General features: G+C 39.5%; 1 protein-coding gene across 4 annotated transcripts in view; it reads right to left on the reverse strand.

Annotated features, from left to right (window-relative positions):
- The window catches only part of TUBGCP4 (tubulin gamma complex associated protein 4), a 35196-nt gene that overhangs the window by 20000 nt on the left and 1208 nt on the right, over positions 1-13988 (reverse strand). For 3 of the 4 annotated variants that reach the window (XR_006203612.1, XM_042942224.1, XM_042942226.1), the window contains exons 2-6: positions 8938-9066; positions 6023-6145; positions 5604-5657; positions 4513-4569; positions 1528-1607 (exon numbers count right to left, since the gene is read on the reverse strand). Coding sequence is in view for 3 of the 4 variants with exons in the window: in XM_042942224.1 (XP_042798158.1) it covers positions 1528-1607; positions 4513-4569; positions 5604-5657; positions 6023-6145; positions 8938-9066 (443 nt within the window). In the remaining variant the exon portion in view is untranslated. Of the gene's footprint in view, positions 1-1527; positions 1608-4512; positions 4570-5603; positions 5658-6022; positions 6146-8937; positions 9067-9391; positions 9569-13988 lie in introns of those variants that run through there. The other variant, XM_042942225.1, reaches the window with a different exon arrangement.

The following is a 13988-nucleotide window of genomic DNA, read 5'->3' on the forward strand; positions in this document are numbered from 1 at the left end:
ATTAACATTAACTTTTTTGGCTATAATATGGTATTGAGGTTATATAAACCAATTGAAGTTATATAAGCCTTTTTTCTAAAGAGATACAAGCTGAAGTATTTACAGGTTAAGCATTGTATCTGTGATTACTCTCAAACGATTTAGCACACATGGCGTGCATGTGTGTATGTTTATATATATTTACATATATATATTTCACAGTCCATACAGAGGGGAAAAAGAAAAAGAAATCAAATGTGGCCAAATGTTAACAACTGGTGAAACTGAAGGATATACAGTGTTTACTATACTGTTCTTTCAAATTTTTGTAGATCTGAAAATTTCAAAATAACTTGGGGAGAAATGAAAAGAGCTTGAGTCTGCTATTTATAATAAGCTAACTGAATGGAATCTATCGTTAAAAAATCAAATCAGGTGGAGGGGGGTGCCTGGGTGGCTCAGTCAGTTAAGCTTCCTACTTTGGCTCAGGTCATGATCTCACAGTTCCTAAGTTCGAGCCCCGCATCGGGTTCTGTGCTGACAGCTCACAGCCTGAAGCCTGCCTCGGATTCTGTGTCTCCTTCTCTCTCTGCCACTCCCCCACTCATGCTGGTCTCTGTCTCTCAAAAATAAATAAACATTAAAAAAATAGTTAAAAAATAAAAATTTACATTTAGTACATTCGAGTACTTGGTCTATAAAATTTGGTCTTGCAAATATATGACAAACATGCACTTAATCACAGGATCTATGTAAGATTTTATATTCCATGCATAAAACTATGTATATGTATAGAGAAACCATAGAGAATATATATACAGTGAAAGTTATATTGGGTATCTCAAAGATTAGAAAATCTATTTCTTCTCTTTACAGGTCTGTATTTTCTACAATCAAAATGCAATTCTTTTATTAGGGAAAAAAAAAAGGCCCAATAATAGAGAACTAAGTCCCTGAAGCATGTTCTGGGAAGTTTCCTTTTGCAGATTTTGACAGTGTTTATATTTATAGTATTTTTAGTTTTAATTTTACCTTTATAGACCATCAAGTGAATATACCTTTATTTAGCTTTCTTCTGCTGCTGGTAGTTTCCTAATGTCCTGATAAAACAGACAACATTCCAGTGAATGTTTCTGCATATGGTTATTTTCTTCTTTTGAATAGGTGTTAGGATAAAATTCCTAAGAATGGCATAATGGGATTATAAACATTTTTAAGGATCTTGATATAAAATGCCAGCTACTCAAAACACACACAGTTTAGGTACAGCTACATTATCTGACACATGTAATAGAAATTCTCCAAGGATAATGATATCCCCAAATTAAAGAGCACTGCTTCAAGGTCATCTAGGTGACTAGATTCTAGCTTTGATCGTCAACACTTCCTAACATTCTTTTTGCAGTTTCTGAGCCATCATACATGGGTCTTTTCTATCCTGGTCTTAACTTTTCCCAGAGGGAAACCTGAGATGACCTGAAAATGAAACAAGTGCAAAGTCAAGTCACTTGATCACCCAACCCTGCCCCCAATTAAGCCATGACTTACTTTTCTAGTGCACTTCGAACAGGGGGCAAACCTCCGCAGCTGTGTTTGTATACCGTTTCCAGGATTTGACAACCATGAATCTGTGCAAAATACAAACTTGTCAAACTGGATTCCATTTTCACAGTTCGCATAGGACAAACTCATATTCGGTATTCAATCCAGAGAGCACATCCAGCAGATAATGAGGCTAAAGATCTACAGAGAATTCTAATTTTGACTCTAATTCCAAAGTGTGCAGGGGCGGTTTTCCCAACACCACAAAGCAATTCTTTAACACTGGCTGGGTGTCCTACAATTCAACTCAATTCTGACACTACCAGAACATCATCAAATTCCACAGGTGAAGGGGTCAGTCCCACAAGACCTCCCCTCCACTTCTAACACCAATCTCAAGCCCAGGGCTGACTGGCTGATAAAATCAGAGGTTCCCACAACCCTTTCCTTGGATTCCATTAGCTTGCTAGAGCGGCCCACAGAACTCAGAAAATCTGTTTAGTCACTAGATTACCTGTTTATTAAAAAGCATACTAAAGATATGAATCAACAGCCAGACGAAGAGATGCATAGTGTGAGGTTCCAAACAAAGGAGCTTCTGTCCCCGTAGAGCGTGGGCCTAGCATTGTAGCCAGAAGTGTTCTGGTTCAGCGACCTACAAGTTCTCTGAAACCAGCCCTTTCAGATTTTTATGGAGGCTTCACTTCATGGGCACAATTGATTAAATCACTGACTGCTGGTGACTGAACTCAACCTCCAGCCCCTTTCCTCTCCGCAGAGGTCAGGGGTATGAAGGTCCCAATCCTCCAATCAAATGCTTGTTTCCCCTGGCAACCAGCCAATCCTTAGGTGCTTTCCAAAAGTCACTTAATTACCATAGACTCAGGTGTGGCTAATTATGAATACCAAGACACCTTTATCATTCTTATCACTTAGGAAATGCCAAAGGTTTTAGAAGCTACATGCCAGAAAGGGGATGAAGATGAAATGTATATAATTTTTTTTTTTTTTTTGAGAAAGAGCACTAGCAGGGGAGGGGCAGAGGGAGAGTCTCACGACTGTGAGACCATGACCTGAGTGGAAATCAAGAGTCTGGCGCTTAACCACTGAGCCACCCAGGGGCCACCCTATATTTATTATAGATCACAGTATCACAACAGTTATTCTATAAAATATGGACCTCCACTCTACTTACTCTTCCCCACCCCATCCATATGCCCCCAGCAGCAGCAGCAGCAGCACCAGGGAGTTTGTAAGAAATGGAAATTCTTGGGACCAACTCCAGGCTTACTGAATCAGAATCCCTGTGGCAGGGCCCAGCCACGTGGTTTTAACCATCTATTCCAGGTGATTCTACTGCACTAGAGAAACCAGAATCATTCAGAGTTAAAATTCCAAGCTAAGAAGAAAGCTCTTTATTTCAGATTAAGGCCTAACTCATGCTCTAAGGTATACAGTTTTCAAAAAAATCTGCTGCTTCTTTCTATGTCCTTCTGTCTCTCTTTTTAAAACTCCTTTATTGAGGTATAATTTATATACCATAAAATACACCCAGAATTAAGTGTACCGCTCAACAACTTTTAGTAAATTTTACAGTGTGTACAACCATCGCCGTAATCTAGTTTTATAACATTTCCATCACTCTAAAGGAATCCCTTTGTGTCTGTTTGCTATCATCCCAGTTCTCACCCCGGCCCATGCTCTTGACCACTTCATGTTTGAACTCTGTAGAGGCAGAACACACTGCTTCTCTACCACCACCTTGGCAAGAAGGAAGGTTTGCCCATCTCCAACCCCACTACTCAGTTTCTACTCTCCTTCCTGTGGTCGGTGGAATCTGAACGTCAACCGAGATGTGCAGCTAAGCATGCAACCCTTACACTACCTCCACGTACCTAGAAGGTCCTCTCCAACCCAGGGGGCGGGGGTGGGGGGTGGGGGGACAGTTTAGGGGAGCGGTTAAGAGCATAGTCTTTCGAGTCAGAGCCGGGTTTAGATCCCAGCCCTACTATTTCCTACCATCCATGTGACCCTAAGCACATTCCCTAACCTACCTGACCCCTTAGAAAACTGAATGTGATGAAGTACGTGAAACACTTAGCATAGTGCCTGGTGTACAGTAAATGCACAATAAAAGCTGAATATTAATTGATGAGGGTAATCAGCTTTGAAGGGCCAAACAGCACCTCCCTCACTGGCTTTGCTGGCTCCTAATGAACACAGCACAGTGAAAACTTCTACACTTATACAGCAAAAAAATGAAGCGGCAACCTGGCAAATTAAGTAGTTAGCTAGTTATATTTATCAAGGTGAAGACTCCTAATAAGCTAAGGCACAATTACAACAGTTTAAAAACAAAACAGGGTTAAACATATTTAATCCATTTGTCTTTTCTCATCCAATTATGGACTTGCAGATTCTTCTTCTAATGTGAAATCTCAAAGCATTTATCCCTCAATTATTAACTCCACTCAGAAAAGACATTCTTCTGGTATTGGGGACCCTGACTTTTCAGTGCATGTAATAAAAACTTGTGGTAATAGGCGTATTTAATAAAAGAAACATCTGGGTTTTACCCAATGATCTAATTCTTAGAAAAGAATTAGCACCCTAACCTAAATGTATTATTCTTTCTGAAGATTAACTTTCTGCTTCTTAAGATCCATATCCAACAATCCCAAATCCTTAATGCAAAATGCTCTCACTTTCAAATATCACCCCTAGCATTTTTCTCTTACCAGACAGAATCCTCTTACCAGGGTACATCTATTAACATCACCCTCACCCTCTGGATCAGGAGGTGCTTAAGGGCAGAGCGACAGCTTATTTTTTGCATTTAGCATGATACCCAAGCAGACGTTATTAAATAAATAAATAAATAAATAAAAATTACTAAAGATTATGGTCTTCAAAAAAGAATGTAAGGTGAAATTAATTATGACTATATCCCTGGCACTTCCCACAGCAAAGATAAAAAAGGAAAGTTCTTACCTTTTGACTTTTAATTTGTTCTACCACAACCATGACAGAGGGGAAAAGGAGCTGGAACTGCAAAGTGGAGAATAATTAGGAGAATAATTAATGAGAACTGGCTCAGGAAACGCTTTTGTTTCTAAATAGTCCCACATCACATAAAGATGGCAATAGCACAGAACAGCCAAGATTCAGTATCTGAGGGCAAGCTGATATGAGGGTTGGCTACAAAGGGAGAATGGCAGATAGAAGCAGTTTCTATTTCTGAGGCTAACATAATTGTTAATATTGAAGTCAACATAGAGTGTTAATATCAGATATTAGATTTTAACTAAATTTGGAGCTTTCCAAACAGCTCTGATCTAGGAAAGCATACAACATATAAAATGCGTAGCTCTGAATCCAGAAGGAATGTCTTAATGTCTTAAGTTAGATTTTTTTTTTTAAGTTTTTATTTATCTATTTTTGAGAGAGAGACAGAGAGAGAGCAGGGGAGGGGCAGAGAGAGAGAGAGAGAGAGAGAGAGAGAGAGAGAATCCCAAACAGGCTCTGCATTGTCAGCACAGAGCCCGATACAGGGCTCAAACTCACAAACCGTGAGATCATGACCTGAGCCAAAACCAAGAGCTGGATGTTTAACTGACTGAGCTACCCAGGAGCCCCAAGTTAGATTATTTTTTTAATTCCTCATTTTTTCTTTAAGATTTTTTTATGGTTAAGTAATCCCTCTGCCCAATATGGGGCTCACACTCACAACCCCAAGATCAAGAGTCACATGTTCCACTGAATGAGCCAGCCATGAACCCTGTAAGTTAGATTATTCTAACAATATCAACAGATTTCAAGGCATTTTGTTATTTGTTTGTTTTTTGTTTTTTTTAACATTTATTTATTTTTGAGACAGAGAGAGACAGAGAATGAACAGGGGAGGGGCAGAGAGAGAGGGAGACACAGAATCTGAAACAGGCTCCAGGCTCTGAGCCGTCAGCACAGAGCCCGATGCGGGGCTCGAACTCACGGACCGTGAGATCATGACCTGAGCCGGAGTCGGACGCTTAACCGACCAAGCCACCCAGGCGCCCCGGCATTTTGTTATTTGGACAGCATACCTGATCCAAAGAGTAATTGACATGTGATATGGACAGATGGGGGTCAGCCAGGAACTGCAACAAAAAACACTGTGATTAAGGCTCCATATGAGACATCTCGAATCTATTTGATCTCTGAAAACTAGATGGGAATCTGAGAATAGGCTCAGTGTTAATTTTAGGCTATGGAGAATTGATAGTTTATGGATTATTAATTCTGATTTTTCAGGTGAGAAAAAAACAGGGGCTCTGATACCTTTGCCATGATCTGCACACCACTTTGATCACGGCTTGGGCAATCACAGAGTACACCCTACCCCCTAGCCACGAAGAAAACAGCTCTCTCTTAGCTATCTGACCACATCCAAGGGTATTTCAAATTCAGGAATGTGCCCTAATCTGCTGTCCCAGAGACGTTGTTCCCAAATCTCCTCTCTCACCTCTTGTTCCAAATCAAGCAGTGCTTGGCGATAAGGCTGCAAAACTGAATCCAGTCCTGTGCAGAACGCCCTTAGGTAGATTCCATGTAACCCACCTTGGCCCTGCTGAGATGGATGGTGATCCTGAAATCAAACAAAGAGAATTAAACCTCACAGCTCAGACTCTAAAACCTGAGGAAGACATTATCCCTTAATAGTATTATTGTTTTTGCTTAAATAATTCCACATCAAAGCAGTGCTTCGGTGAGAGGAAAGCCTGACTAGAGAGGCCGATTTTGAGTTCTGACCTTTTAAGATGTGATAACATTTTAATTTCCCAAGCATCCTACATGTTACAAACAACCAGGTAGAACCTCATATTGGGGCACCTGGGTAGCTCAGTCGGTTAAATGTCCAACTTCAGCTCAGGTCATGATATCACAGTTTGTGGGTTTGAGCCCCGCATCAGGCTCTGTGCTGACAGCTCAGAGCCTGGAACCTGCTTTGGAATCTGTGACTCCCTCTTTCTCTGCCCCTCTCCAGCTCATGCTATGTCTCTGTCTCTCAAAAAATAAATGTTAAAAAAAAAAAAAAAAGAACCTCATATTGTCAGTGAAGGTTTTCTACAACTAACCTTATCACTTCCAGCTGAAATCCCTTTGGTGGCTTCCCATTGCCCCAGAATAACATCTCCACTCCCCTACGTGGCATACAATGATTTCTACATTCGGGCCCTAAACTCTCTCTCTAAAATTAACTTGTACTGCTTCCAACTTCACATTCTCATTTCCAAACTACCCACAGCTCACCAAATGTGCCTTGCTTCTATTTCTCACCCCCACGAATGTGGATGTGTTCCACTTATAACCTTGTACTCATCTTTGTGACAAATGCCTACTCTTCCTACAGGACCCAACTCAAGCATCTCTTCTCTCAAAGCCCTTCCTAACTCTCCCTAGGAAACGAATCGCTCCCTCTTTGTTGATTTCATAACATCTCTATGTAGTGCCTGAATTGTTCTTTTGTTTATATGCCCTCCTCTTATGACCAAGAACTTCATGAAGGCAGGACCCACACTTTATTCATCTTTGTATTTCAGCTCCTAGCACAGTTCTTTGAACACAAGGTAAATATTTAGTGAATAAATAAAATCACCTCAATCCTCCTTCTAAAATCCCTTCTCCTGCCTGGCCTGGTAATTCATCAGGAGCATGAATCTGATAGTCAACATGGGGAGTGATAAGACTCTCACTAAGAGCCAATTTACAAATATGGCTCGTCTTTCAGGAAACCTGCAGTTTTTTCTAAGAGCCTCTTGTAGTTTTACCGGGGCAACTGCAGAGGGAGTGGACTAGAGACCACGATGATTGGCCTCTCTGGCTGCATACTGATTTGGGTGATCAGGCTCTGGTGACGTAGACACAATAGCAGAATTCCACAACAAATGGGGTAGGAAGCTTGGACTCAGGGGTTAAAAGGCACAGTGTAGTCAGGGGATGCCACAAAGGATACTAGCAGTTCCTGAAGATAAAGGTTCACAGCTATAATAAGACCAGCATGGGCATGGGATGAAATGGAACAGATTGGCTTACAAGTAGCCAATTTTATTTTGATCTTATGGCATTCCAGAGGACTGAATGTCTTCATTTATCACTAAATGAAAGAGAAATTAAGTATGCTTTTTACTGTTCCAAAAAAAGAGGCACTACAGCTATCTTTAGAATTCAGGAAAGTAAGAATTCACATATTATATAAAATCCATATAGTCACATGAATACAGGGCAGATTTTTTTTTCTATTAAATGTTATATACAAAAAATTAAAATGAGGCCTTTTCATAATGTGTGTGCGTGTGTGTGTGTATAGGTTCCAACTCTGATAATTCATGTGCCCTCTTTAATATTGATTTTATAGCATTGATTAGATTTTCACCTCACATTTAGCTTATGTTTGCAAAAACCAATTTGAGAGAATCAGAATCCCTGTCCCAGAGATGAAAATACAGGCATTATTCTCCAACTCCTGTGCCCTACAGATGGCCACCAAAGGCCTGACAACCAACTTATATAACAGAGGGTACTGACCTTATTTCAGGAAACTTTCCTTTTCCTTTCTAGAAGTCCCTGCCTTCCTCCTCAACCAGAATCATGGTTTTAAGTGGGAAATAGTCGTCACTGAATGAGTCATACAATTCAGCAATCTTTTTACTTACCACGGACAGAATTACAGACAGTTAAAAACGAAGGGGAACTTTAAAATCTCTCCTTAAAAAAATATGAGTGCTAACACTTTGCATGAATTACCTTATTTATTTTTTCTGACACTATGAGATAGGCACTATTATCCCTATTTGATAGGTAAGTAACTGAGCTCTAGTTTCTGAGCATTAGGTTACCGCCAGGCAGACTATGGCCAGTCAGTGATACAGCAGGACACAAATCCTTGACCTCTACACCATTAATTACAATTAACCCACCAATTAATGGGTAATATATATTAAGTGCTTGCTATGTGCCAAGCACCTTCTCTGATTTAACTCTTTTATTTACAAATGACAAAAGTGAAACACAAAGATTTTAGTTGATCGCCTCCGTGCGACTAAGGTAGTTAGAAGCAAAAGAGGAAACAGATCTGAAATGATGCTTTATGATCTCACCTCTGGAACTGGAACTCTGGTCCAGCTCAAACTGATTTAATTCAGGTCTCCTAAAACACAGGCAAAGCATATTTCCTCTTATACTAATCTGCCTAAATTGGTCCCTGTGTATATTTTCTCCCTTGTTTGAGCTAGTTACCTAGCCCTCACTTGAATAATTCCAATGATGAGACATTCATAACATCTTGAGACTTATTTCACATCAAAGTTTGGATTCACTGAAAACTTGACATAGCTCCTGACCTCTGGAGGTGTCCATTCCCTGACAACAGCAGCCTACCTGCTGCTGCACATGGCCCGTGTACTGTTCAATGAACTCGGTGAAGCGAATATAGTCTGTGCCCAGCCGGCAGAGTCGATTCAGGACGCTGGTTTCACTGGGATGGAGAAATGGGAAGTCCTGTGACACCTGCAGGAAGAGGAACAGTCTAAAAACATTGATGCCTGCCTATCTTTGAGGTGCTTCAAATACTTAATACTACTTTTTATTTCCCTTCTCAAGATGCCCATTTAAGCTTGGTAAATTCCAAACTGCTACAAAGGTGTTGTTCCCCATCCTGACCTAATTAGTTGTTGACTGAAATAGGTAGTAACACATGGTAAAGAATTCAAACACTATCAAATGTTGTACATTACAAATAAGTCAGTCGGGGCACTTGGGTGGCTCAGTTGGTTAAAGTGTCCAATTCTTGATTTGGGCTCAGGTCAACCTCCCCACCAGCAGCTACTATTACCTGTTTCTCATGCAATCTTCTAGGCATGGCCTATCAGGATTTGGAGTTTTGGACGTGATTTCAATGGTCTCCAGTGATACTGCTCAAATTGGGATCTGCAGACTTCAGGGGTTTCTCATATTCTTAAGATCTGCAAATTCTCTATAAATTTTTTTTAATTCTTTTTAATGTTTACTTATTTTTGAGAGGGAGAGGCAGAGGATGAGCAGGGAAGGGGCAGAGAAAGAGGGGGAGACAGAATCCGAAGCAGGCTCCAGGCTGAGAGCTATCAGCACAGAGCCTGATGCAGGACTTGAACTCATGAATTGTGAGATCATGACCTGAGCTGAAGTCAGACACATAACCGACTGAGCCACCCAGGTATCCCTCTCTATAAAATTTTAAATTTTATTTTCATTTCAATTAAAATGTAAAATTAATGTAACATGCTATAATCTATAAAAGCACCTCATAACTGGACATATAAAGGTAGTGTTCATATTTTCACTTATATTTGGTATTTCATTTCACTGGGTATTTTTAATTAAAGGCCATAATATAACCTACTATGCTATATAAAGTTTCACAGCATTTCAAAAATAGAAAAAAAAGTTGTAGGAGAATGAATTTATTCAACCCATTTTTTTTTAAGTTTACTTCTTTATTTTGAGAGGAGAGAGAGAATGTGAGTGGGGCAGGAGCAGAGAGAGGAGACAGAGAATCCCAAGCAGGCTCTGCCCTGTCAGCATAGAGCCTGACGCAAGGCTCAATGTCAACAACAGTGAGATCGTGATCTGAGACGAAATCAAGAGTTGGATGCTTAACTGAGACACCCAGGCACCTCTCAACCCCAATTTTTCACAAACTGTGAAATATCCATACCATAAAACTTACCATTTTAGCCATCTTTAGATGTACAGTTTTGTGGCATTAAGTGCATTTATTTACACCTTGTGCATCTATCACCACCATCCACCCCCAGTTAACTTTCCCAAACTGAAACTCTGTAGCCATTATTCCTCCCCCTTCCCCAACCCCTTGCAACCACCCTTCTATTTCTTGTTTCTATACTTCTGACCAATCTAAGTACTTTCAAAGATTGGAAATAGAATATCTGTCTTTTTATTACTGGCTTTTTCACTTAGCATAGTGTCTCCAAGTTTCATCCATGTTGTAGCATGTAAGAGAATTTCCTTCCTTTTTTTTTTTTTTTTCCTTCCTTTTTAAGACTGAAAAATATTGCACTGTATGTTTGTGCCACATTTTGTTTATCCAAATCATCTGTCAAGGGACATGTGAGTTGCTTTTACCCTTGTATTTTTACCTTGGCTATTGTGAATACTAATACTATAAACATGGGTATACAAATATTTGTTTAAGTCCCTTCTTTAACTTCTTCTGAGTGTATACCTAGAAGTGAAATTGTTGTTGGATCATCTGGTAACTCTGTGTTTAATTTTTTTGAGGAGTTACCACATCCTCTTCCACAGGCCTGAACCATTTTACATTCCCACCAGTAATATACAAGGGTTCTAATTTCTCCACAACCTCACCAACACTTGCTATTTTGTTTTTTTGATAAAAGTCATTCTAATGGGTAAGAAGTAGTATCTCATTGTGCTTTTGATTTTCATTTCCCTAATGATCAGCTATATTGATAATCTTTTCATTTGTTTATTGGCCATTGTGTATCTTCCCTGGAGCTTCAACCAACTTTTAATGAACACATACTTATCAAAGGCACAGTGTTAACATATCTAGTTTAAATAGGGAACAAAATCAGAAGTAGTTACTATCCCCAAAGAACTTAACATACTGCATATTTATATTGCGAGTACTGTATTCTGTGGATGCCATCTTTTTTTAAAGTTTTATTTATTTAGGTAATCTCTATACCTCACGTGGGGCTCTAAGTAACAACCCCGAGATCAAGGGTAACATGCTCTTCTAACTGAGCCAGCCAGGTGCGCCCGTGGATGCCATCTGTACATAACAATAAAAGCAGTAATAAATAGGCAAAGAAGAATTTTTCTGTTACTGAATCCACAATAATTTGTTTAGGAATCCACTTAACACAGATTTTAATATCACTGCTAACCATATCTTCCAGTTAATAACTTATGAGGTAACATGACTTACATGCTTAAGAATCTGTCTTTGGAGGGTGCCTGGGTGGCTCAGTCAGCTAAGTGCCCTACTTGGGTTCAGGTCATGATCTCAAGGTTTGTGAGTTTGAGCCCCACATCAGGCTCTGTGCTGACAGCTCAGAGTCCTGAGCTTGTTTCAGATTCTGTGTCTTCCTCTCTCTCTGCTCCTCCCCTGCTCTCACTCTGTCTCTCTCTCAAAAAAAAAATAAAAAATAAAAAAATAAAAAAAAATAAAAAAAATTTACAATGTCTTTGGGAGGCCAGCCTAACTACTCTGTTAGTGCTATGTGTCCCTTCAGGCTGGATCTATAGCCCCCAGTAAAGCCTTGCCTGTGCCTTTAGAAAAAAAAAAAAAAAGAAGTCACCATGAGTTGCCTCATAACTTGCTTGAAATCTTAGGCAAGTTATAATACCTGCCTGTGCCTCAGTTTTCATACCCATAACATGGAGATAACAATTGTGAAGGTTAAATGTTAATGCATGTAAAGCCATGCACATAGCAAGTGCTTGATACACGTAAGCAATTTTTTATTATTACTTTTTAAAAAATATTTTTATGTTTATTTTTATTTTTGAGAGAGAGAGAGAGAGAGAGAGAGAGAGACAACATGAGTGGGGGAGGAGCAGAGAGAGAGGGAGACACAGAACTTGAGGCAGGCTCCAGGCTTGGAGTTGTCAGCACAGAGCCTGATGAGGAGCTCAAACTCACAGTGAACTCACAGACCGCAATATCATGACCTGAGCCGAAGTCAGACGCTTAACCAACTGATCCATCCAGGTGCCCCAGTAATTTTTTATTATTAACACAGATCTACCCAGTTATCAAGTGATGCTCCCATTAAAACTGGAATTCTAAGCAGTGCTTTGGTGGCAGAGTTTTACAAAAGTTCAAGGTCTAATTATTCTGAAACAGCAAACAATACCTTGAATTTATTGGTACCATCTGGTGCAACCTACTTACATGAACAGGCATTCTCCATACTAGACTTACTGAAGTCAAAACAGAATATGCAGCCACATCTGCAGCTGTCATACTATTATTAAACTCAATGTTGGGGGTTTAGTTTCAGCACAACAATAGTTATGTCACATTAGATCACTGGTTCTCAGAGGCAATTTTTCCCCATTTGATAAATATCTGCAGATATTTTTTATTGCTACAACTCAAGGGGTACTACTGGCATCTAGTGGGTGGAGGCCATGAATGCTGCTTAACACCCTATAATGCACAGGCAGGACACAACCCCCAACAAAGAATTATCCAGCCCGAAATGTCAACAATGAGAAAGAAACCAGGCTGAGAAACCGTGCATTAGATTAACGTCATTTTGAGTGCATCCATTTGGTAGTTTTGTTTACTTTGTAAAAATATTTGGTTTTACAGGTTTTTTTTTAAGAGCAACAAATTGAGTTTACACTCAAATAAATTTGAGCTTATACTTAGGTTAAGGTGTACGCATATTCAGTATTACAATAAAATGAATTTTGTCAACATTAGGCATTCATGACAATTTTTCCCTTTATTCAAATGTGAAAACACTGCAGAATGTATCAATATTTTCTGTTTTTAGTAGTCTTCTTTTCTTCCACAAATATCTGAACACCTACCAAGTGGCAGATACTGTGCTGGCTACATAGATGAAGAAAACCACTGTAGTCTTCGCTGCTATGGGCAACCTATGTGGGAGAAAGACTATACACAGGTAAAAACTAATATAAACTGTGATAAGTCCTATAAGGGAAATAAGTTGTTGTAAGGGAGAATAATGGCACTCATGCCTTAGGGAGGATACTCAAAGAGATGGTCAGAGAACATTTTTCTGGGGTGACTTTGAAGCTGACACCTTAAGAAGGAAAATATCCAGGGGCACCTGGGTGGCTCAATCTGTTAAGCATCCGACTTCAGCTCAGGCTCTTACCTACGGTTCATGAGTTTGAGCCCCGCATCGAGCTCTGTGCTGACAGCTCAGAGCCTGGAGCCTGCTTCAGATTTTGTGTCTCCCTCTCTCTCTGACCCTCCCCACTCTCTCTCTCTCTCTCTCTCTCTCTCTCTCAAAAATAAATAATAAGTATTAAAAAAAATTTTTTTATAAGGAAAATGGAGACTTGAGACTTTTTTATAAAAAAGAAAGGAAGGCAACTATCCTTCCTATACTTTATCTTTTTACTTCAGTCAAGCACCCACAAATACTTCCTATACAGTTTCTTCCTTTATGCCTGCCATTGTTAGTTTTATAGGGGAAAATAAATAACAAGAGGAATCTGATGTATAGGTTTTATAGAGGAATGTAATTTTTCTGCTCTTCTGCAGCCTATACTGGCAATTCTTATAGGAATAGGCATGACTTTTTCTTAAAGTTTTTATTTAAATTCCAGTTAGTTAACATAAAGTGTAATACTAGTTTCAGGTGTACAATATAAGGACACCCAGTGCTCATCACAAGGGCACTCCATAATCCCCATCACCTATT

This window comes from Panthera leo, chromosome B3, assembly GCF_018350215.1.
Source record: "Panthera leo isolate Ple1 chromosome B3, P.leo_Ple1_pat1.1, whole genome shotgun sequence".
In the NCBI taxonomy this organism is placed as follows: domain Eukaryota; kingdom Metazoa; phylum Chordata; class Mammalia; order Carnivora; family Felidae; genus Panthera; species Panthera leo.